The sequence below is a fragment of the Austrofundulus limnaeus genome, unplaced genomic scaffold (assembly GCF_001266775.1).
Source record: "Austrofundulus limnaeus strain Quisiro unplaced genomic scaffold, Austrofundulus_limnaeus-1.0 Scaffold1250, whole genome shotgun sequence".
Classification (NCBI taxonomy): domain Eukaryota; kingdom Metazoa; phylum Chordata; class Actinopteri; order Cyprinodontiformes; family Rivulidae; genus Austrofundulus; species Austrofundulus limnaeus.
In genome coordinates, this window is record NW_013953652.1 from 57,063 (window position 1) to 65,605 (window position 8,543).

At 44.0% G+C, this 8,543-nt stretch overlaps 1 protein-coding gene across 1 annotated transcript; it reads left to right on the top strand.

Moving 5' to 3' along the window:
* The first annotated feature begins 402 nt into the window (after positions 1–402).
* LOC106534710 (nuclear factor interleukin-3-regulated protein) lies at positions 403–6,741 on the top strand. Its single transcript, XM_014031432.1, has 2 exons — positions 403–603; positions 2,421–6,741. The coding sequence occupies exon 2, from the start codon at positions 2,977–2,979 to the stop codon at positions 4,744–4,746; it is 1,770 nt and encodes a 589-aa protein (XP_013886886.1). The 5' UTR covers positions 403–603; positions 2,421–2,976; the 3' UTR covers positions 4,747–6,741.
* The last annotated feature ends 1,802 nt before the right edge of the window (positions 6,742–8,543 follow it).

An 8,543-nucleotide genomic window follows, 5' to 3' on the forward strand; every position in this document is an offset into this window, starting at 1 on the left:
GGTTTGGTGGGGTCTTTGCGGTAAAAAAAGGTATTTAGGTTGCATAAAGAAAAACAAAAACGCGATCTATTCCTGGGGTCTTTCATAACGTTGACGGCAGATGACGCGTTCGGGTCTTTCATCCCCTCCTCCTGCAGCGGCAGCACTCTGTAAAATTCCTCTTGGCTGAATTCTTTCTGTTGCCAAATCCGTCCCAGCTTCCTCCCACCCTCCTCTCGGCTCGTTCTCTATTTTTAGTGCGAGCTCTAATACCCTCCCGCCCTCCCCTGCAGTCCCACTGACCTATTTAACGGCGCACACCGTCGAAAGACAGGAGGAGTGTTTACGGCTCTGCGTCAATTCTAGGTCAGTGGGACAGCGCAGACGTGCGCGTGCTTCCTTCCCGCCCTCCTTTGTTTGCCCCCACCACCACCCTTACACCTCAACCAGCAGGCTTTAATGAAAATTATCCATAATGGGAGGAGGATTGGAGCCTACATTTTTCCACATGTTTGGCCGATTGTGCTCAGATCCCTTTGTGCTCCGGCCTTACGCAAGAGAGSTTCAAAAGAATAGATGAGGAGGTGTTCCCAGACTTTTAACCCACAACTTGCAACATAACAGGTACGGTTGCTTGTTTGAATTGTTAAGGTCAAAGTCTGATTGGGTTTTTTTGTAACGAGAGGTTATGTAATGGGGTCACTGACCCTGGTGGGGTGGGGGGCAGAGAACAGTGTAAACAGCCTGGAAAACATCCACCAATCGAAACGGGAGGTTGTTTTTTTTTTCTTTCTCGTGCCATCTGTATCTAAAAACTAGAATGTTTGAAGGAGATTCTTTGTTCAGCTCTGCGTCTGGCCTCTTTTCAAAGGCTCTCATTGTACAGAGAGACCACGAGGAGGTACTCTGCATCTCCGTTTGCCCAGGCATACCTTTCCCTGAAAAAAAAAAACAACAACAAAAAAACATTGAGGCTAAAGTTGTCAGGAGTATCCCCCAAGATCTGATGCAACCGTTACAACTGCAAAAGAGTTTACTCCAGTTGTTTTGCAGAAATATTGGTATGTAATTTTGGAATGCATGTACTCTTTCAGTGTAAACAAAGCAATCGATCTGGATTATCTGTAGCAACAGAACAAACGCAGAATCTCAAATAAGACATTTAGGTGGAGAGGAGTGAATCTGCTGCTAAATAWAACAGAAATGAGTGAAGAGTTAAGAATAAATATCAAGCAGGATCGCCATAAAAACAGAAGTCTAACTTGTTTCAAAGCTGTCTGCATGTTTAACTCAACAAATCAGAGCAGAAATACGTACAGATACATCCGAGCTTCTCAACCTCAAACAGCTGTTCTGTTGATATCGACCTATTTYCAGTCACTTAGTTGTTTCYGAAGGTAAACAAACACATGGTTACAAATAGGATGCRTTAACCATTAAACTTTAACAAGTCTTTCTACAAATACCTTCGAGTTGGAACTGTGCTTCACTGAATCCATTTTCCAGCRTTAAGCATCAGCGTGTGTAGAGAAAACAAAACAAATCTGACAAGTGGATCAAAGGTCTTTTGCTCCATTTCTTTCCATGAACAAAAACTGAAACAACAGTGTTATCACGTGCACAGTGACCTAGATTACATTCACTCTGGGCGTGTGTGTGTGTGTGTGTGTGTGTGTGTGTGTGTCACTGTGTGTGTGTGTGTGTGTGTGTGTGTGTGTGTGTGTGTGTGCCTGCATCACAAAAAGATGTTTTCACGTCTGCAAAGCTCTCCAGGGCTCAGTGCTGCGATGTGTTATTAATTACTGCATATAAACTGTGCCGGGCTGCGCAACGGGCAGAAACAAGCAGGTCTCAAAAAAAAAACAACAACTAAAAAACAAGAGAACATTACATAACCCAGGTTCGCTGTCAACATCCATGTATTGCTTTTAATTTTATTACGCAACACATGATGGGTGGGAAAGGTTTCCTGTTTGGCTGTAATGTTGACACACAAGGAAGCTCGGCGGTAGTGGTGTTGTGTAATTTTAGACCCTGCGATGGTTATCTGATAAACTGAGACGCCGTTGTTGTAATGAAAGGAGCTCGYCCTCGAAAAAAAAAAGAAGCAGAAATTAGCATCGTGGCCTTCTTCCTACACAAGTCTGCCTCATCCAGACACGACTCCCTCGGCTTTTTGTTTGTCCGTCTCTGTASAGGTCGATAAATTGAAAAATCTTTGTTTTCTGGAAAGGAATTCAGATCATCGTCCGTCTTTTGTGTCAAAGCTACCAACACGCCGAATTTTAGATGTTTTTGTGGCAGCCATCTTGATTCGAATTAACTCCAAAAGTTAATCAGATGAAGATGTTTAATGTTTACTTTCTAAAACTTTAATTAGAAGTCGTTCAGTGATTCATGAGATAAACTGTTTCTCTTTTTTTTCCTTTGTTCTGTCTCAGAATCCCAGTTAGAAGTCAACAGACAGTGACACAGGAGCTGGATCTTTAAGGAGGCCCCAAGACGACCTGCTGACCTACAAATCTGCGTAAAACACCTGGGGAATCAGAGCAGCCACCTGAGAGGMGTCGAAGCTCTGCTGCGAGCCGACAAACACCAATAAACTCAAGACTCCCGGACGACTCCAGAGAGCTCACAGGCCGTTGCAGAGGCACCGCCAAAACTCAAAATACAAACTTGTTCCTTTTTTTCCTGCTTCTTATTTCTTTTTACACCATTTCAATGTCTGAGGTTTTTGTGGAGTTTCACCTTTTTTTAATCTTCCTGGCTAATTTGGACACTTGAAAATTTTGCCTCCTGAAACACAATTAGTAGAAACCAATGAGGCAATTCCTCCGAGGAGCACAAATACCTCATCCAGAAGTTTTTGCTGATCCCGCGACATAGGTCAAACATCTCGTCATTAAAGTAGAAGGCTCACGTTTCACGTCTCTTCCCTCCCCCCCACCCTCTTGCCCTGTGCAAGGGTCATACTCTGGTTCCCAGCTGGGAAAGTAAATGGAAAGTCTCAGTCCACACATCCCAACAAACAAAAGCGTCATGGAAGTCGATTCATTCTCCCCCTACAACGACAGCCTCCCTTCCCCCATCCCTGAAGGAGGCGCTCGGATCGGCCGCCAGCCTAAAGGAGCCAAACCCACCGTCACGTCCCGCCGCAAGCGTGAGTTCATCTCCGACGAGAAGAAGGACGCCTCTTACTGGGAGAAGCGGAGGAAGAACAACGAGGCGGCCAAGCGCTCGAGGGAAAAGCGTCGCCTCAACGACATGGTGTTGGAGAACCGCGTCATGGCTCTGAACGAGGAGAACGTTCGCCTGAAGACGGAGCTCCTTCAGCTCAAGCTGCGCTTTGGCCTCATCAGCGCCTCCTCCTACGTGGAGAAAAGCCAGCAGATCTCCAACAGCGCTGCAGAGGGCAACGCTGGTGGCAACGGGAGCGCCGGCGGCACCCCGAACAGCAACACCTACCTCTCCAGCAGCGGGTACTCCAGCGCCTCCCAGGTGATGCTGAACTCGGACTCGTCTGAAACCGAGCAGTCCAGCCGGGGCGACCGCCACGCAGCGCTCCACAAGTACTCTCCTCTGGGCTCCATGTCCGACATGTCTGACGGCTCCTCCAGAGACAGCCCCGAGCCCATCGGCTACAGCATCAAGAAGGAGCCCTCCAGCATGGAGCTGGAAACCAGCAGGATTCCCAATGGAGTACCAGGTGGCACTTATCATGGCAGCCACCCCGCTCTGGTTTCATCTCACCAGCAAAACGCCCCRTTGGCTGAAAGCGCCAGGGACTACCAGCATCAGCAGCAGGAGAACCCCTGTCCTGCTCCTCAGGCCACATCTGCACAAAGGAGCGTCATCCTGTACCAGTCCAGCAGCGGATGTTACCCCATGGAGACCCAGAGACCGGACGACCAGCAGTCCCAGCAAGGCAGACCGCCACAGTACGCCTGCAAGTACTCCGACTGCTCGGTGACCATCACCGAGGTCGCCGAGAAGCTAGAGAGGACKAAAACMATCGACTCGCCCCAGTATGACTACGCCAACGATCAGGCCGAGTCCTCGGAGGAGCTGCAGCAGGAGTACGATCAGAACCAACCGGACAGTGTCCATTACTGCAGCTACCAGGTGCAGGAGAGCGATCTTCAGCACTCCGAGAGCCTCCAGAACTCGTTTGCCCCAGATCTTATCCACAGTGAGGAAGGCAAGTCCTTCATACAGCACAACGGATACCTCAACACACTGGATGAAGAGCCCCCGGTGCTCACCTACGAGGGAGACCCCCGAGCCGACGGCTTCTATCAGGAGAGCTCCTCCACTAAAGACACCTCCTCGAGCGACGGGGACCCCCGGAGCTCCGATAAGGAGGGGTCCACGGATGACGAATCCCCCTCCTCATCCTCCTCGGACATCAGCAGCTACCACCAGAAGACCGAGGGGGCCGCCGGCTTCCATGGCGACTTCCAAACCGAGGTCAAGGCCACCGCGCTGCCCCACAAGCTCCGCCTCAAGTACAGGGCTCTGTCCAACGGAGCTCAGGCCGAGGGTCCGGTCAACAACTCCATGTCCCCTTCCCCGACTCTGCCCCAGCACCCGTACTTAGCCCTGCCCACCAACCCTCACGCCGGCCAGGCCAGCGGAGAGAACAGGGAGGCTGCCGAGTACGAGGAGGAGCTCGAGGCTCAGATGAAGGAGAGGGCAGACGCTAAAACGGACGGAGGGAAAAAAGGATCCAGCGGCGCCAGGGGTGGACGCAATAAGAGGCGGGATTAGAGACAAACACGAGCAGCTYGAACGCTTTCCCATCACCTCTGCATCACCTGCAGAGGAGGGACTCTTTAAAGTCTGTGTGAGGTCCATTTAGCACTGTTTGAAAACATCTAGATGTGTCTATCACTGTCCAAACTCTCCATGCTTCAAGTCAAACTGGAGGCATGTTCTGTTGAATTCAGGAGGAAAAAACCTCTGATTCACGGATAAAAACTGCACTTCTCAGGCGAGAGGATTGCAGCAATAATCAGAGGCTTTGAGTCAGATTCAGCAGAACAAGGGTCTTCCTGGTTGTGGCGTGTTTTTCTCATTGTGAACCAGGGAGGATTTGACAAATCCAGACATGTTTTCATTCAGATTTCACCACTGAGACTCACTGTGTCACCTGTAACTCTTCACTGTCTCCCACTGATTCCTCCAATCAAAACAGATCAATGAGGGATGGAATAAACTCCACAGTTTAGGAAATCCCCCTAAAAAAATCCATAATTCATTATTGTAAATTGCCTTAGTGTCTGGCCAGTTTTTCTTGTGGCATTATGGGAGCATTCCTTTTACCAAAGACACACATTTTTCCTTTACATTTAGTTTTTCCCCCCATTCTTCCTCTACACTAAACCRTAAACACACAAGTCCTCTTCACTCCCAAAGCACTTAGATTGTATATTACTGTGAAATATAAATTTGCATATATGGAATATATATATTTTGAGAAAAAATGCAGCAAAAACAAAACAAAAAAAAAAAAGAATGAAAGAAGTGGGAAGTAAAAGTTGTAGTTTTACAATCCCAATTCTGAAAAAGCTGAGCTGTTGTGTAAAATGTAAATAAAACCAAGATACAATGGTTTTCAGATGTTTTAAACTCATATTTTATTCACAATAAAACAGCAAACATATCAAATAGTTATGTTACTTTTAGGAAAAAATAAGAATTTTGATTTTATTGCAGCAACTCATTCAAAAAAGTTAATATTTAGTTTTTTCCTGTTTCCTACTTCATAGTTTAACTTTTAATRTGTTTACTGTGTGAAATGTGAGTTTATGAAATTTGCAAATCATTTTGATATTTTTATTTAACTTGTACACAACATCCCAGCTTTTTCCAGAATTGGGGTGATACAAGTGAGTGTTGTTTTTTAAAAAAAACACCTTGTACAGTTCCTCCATGTCTAGAAACATGCCTCAAAAGTTTGTTTTTCTTCTTTTCACTAAAACTGTGAGCCACTACATGTAAAGAAAAGACACAAAAGATAAAAGGTTTCTCAAATTACTGGTTCAGACCGAGGTCGTTGTTGACGCTCAGCGGTCGAGGCCGGTTATGCACATATCATAGCACAAGCCTTTCTTTTTTTTCATTTGACAAAATAAAAGCGTCTTGATTTTAAGACAATAAAGTGTCTCTCTAGTTGCAACCAGCAAAGCTGCTCCCTTTTTTTAAGGTGCCTCTTTATTGTGTTGTTTCTCGTCCCCACGTTGGCCGACGTCGTACTGACCACTCTCACCTCTGCACTGATTTGTTTCAGCAACAATAGCTGCAGGAGATTTTTACAGTATTTAAAACTGTTTTACTTCCTGGTGCCTGCCTCCGGCCACTATGTATAAATGTAAAATTGTCTATCTCTTGTATACTACTGTCTTTATTTTATTATTATTATTATTATTTCACCAATATTATTTTCTGTTATATTCAGTTTTGTGTTTTGTTTTTTTTTGTCACTGACTCGTCTCATTTATGCTCCGTGCTCTTCCTGGTTGTGCTGTGTGTTTACTAATGCTATCCTTTGCCCCGTTTGTATTCTGTGTTACTGTATAAAGTTTGTCTTTTGCCGAAAGGCTTTCTGAAAATTGAAAAAAAAAAAAAAAGTAAACACAGCTTGTTTAGGAGTAATTCTGTACTGGTAAAGATTATGTTGACTTGCGAAAGGCTGTAAGAAAACACAATTTGAAATTGTGAAAGAGTCAAAAATGGGGAAAACATTAAAAGTTGTTGAATATATTAAATGTCCTGATTTTTTTTTTGAGTCGCTTATAAGAAACGTGTTGTGGCTGCAGTAGCTAGGCCAGGGGTCTGCAACCTGTGGCTCTTTGGTCCCTCTGCAGTGGCTCTTTGAAGCTTTGACCAAAGCTAACATGAGATTAATTTTTTTTGTCAGCTTTATCAGTTTTTCTCTCAATAAGTTTGCAAATATGTGACCAATGATAAAAAAAGAGTGAAACATGTTTAYTAAATTATGCTAGCAGCCTGTTAGCCACTTCAATAATCCAACTTCCAGCCTTAAAGTTTGATCTTTCTCTCCTAAATCAGTGTTACATTTAAGACTAAATTACATAGGAATAATACTGTATATACATGCATAGTTCAGTTGTAGTTTTTACTAAATTTGGTTTAGATACAGTATTTTTCTTATTTACATGCATGTTTGTCTTTTGTTCTGAAGTGTAAAAATAATGAAAAACAAATTTGCTATATATTTTTAGTCTTATAATGTCACCCCTACTGGCTGGAAAAGACTCCCTTCAACGAACTCAAACTAGCCCATGGGCCACCAGTTGGTAATCACAGTTGCAGCATGTTTTTTGTCTCGGGACACATTTTACCAGTGAGCCAAAGAGCAGAAATGGCTCTTTTTACCGTAAATGTTGCAGACCCCTGAGCTAGGCGGTAAGTGCTGTGGTCCCACAATCCTGGAGCTACAAGTTTAAGTCCAGGCTGCATCAGAAAGGACGTTCACTGTGGTGATCCCCGCAGAAGGAAGCAGCCAAAAGAAAAACAAAATATGAAGAAATGCATGCACGCTTGACAGTTTCAAAACACAGTAGATTTTAAAACAGGACAAAGGAAGCTGCACCAAAAAAGAAGTGAAATGAGACCTTCCAGAGCAAGAGCAGGTAAACTTTTGTATCTTAAGAGTCATTTTGACTTACTTACAACAATCAAACAGGAAGAGAATGGTGAACAGAATTGCCAACGCTATGATCAATCACATCAAAATGAGGATTAAGTCAAATTTGTTCAAAATGACCTGAACATGTTTTCAGATTCCWGCTTTTTCAGCTACATTTTGATACCTGGATTGACATGAGCAGTTCCAAAAATAACCTTGATTTGTTTTTCTAATCAGGATAACCCATTGATGTTTCTTACTTTGAGGTCATTCTGATGAATTTTTAAAGTGGAAACCTCAGTTTTTGGATATTGAAAAATTTCAGCTTGAAAGTCCGGAGGGGTCTACTTCTGCCCTTTTATGCTTTTTTTTTTTAACAATGACTCAGCTGATGTTTAGTAACACTGCATCAACAAGTATTTCCACATAAGCTCAGTGACAGTGTTAGTGTTGTCCAGAATTGCTCAACATCGTAATCCACTGCTTTAGATAATGTGAAGAGAAAAACAAAACAAGTTTAAAAAAGGCAAAAACAAGTTACAAAAGAGCCTCAAATGTAGAAACACAGCTGAATAAATGTTGAGCAGCTCTCGTTAAGAGGACTGGCAGGTTGGCACWAACAGAACAAGTCACTGCTGTTTCATAAGAAACATGACAGGAAGCAGAATCTGTCAGAGGTGTTGCATTGTCATGAATACACCTTGGTTTTCTTTTTTTTTTAATTTCATGTCAGCAGCTCTGGTTTGAAAATGCCAACAAGGAACACCTTACAAAATACCTTAAAAAAGCCTTTTTCTGAGCATGTTTTCATCCACTTCTCTACATTCTGTCCTTTTGTGAAGCAAATCAATGCTGGATGAAGGGTGTGTGTGTGTGTGTGTGTGTGTGTGTGTGTGTGTGTGTGTGTGTGTGT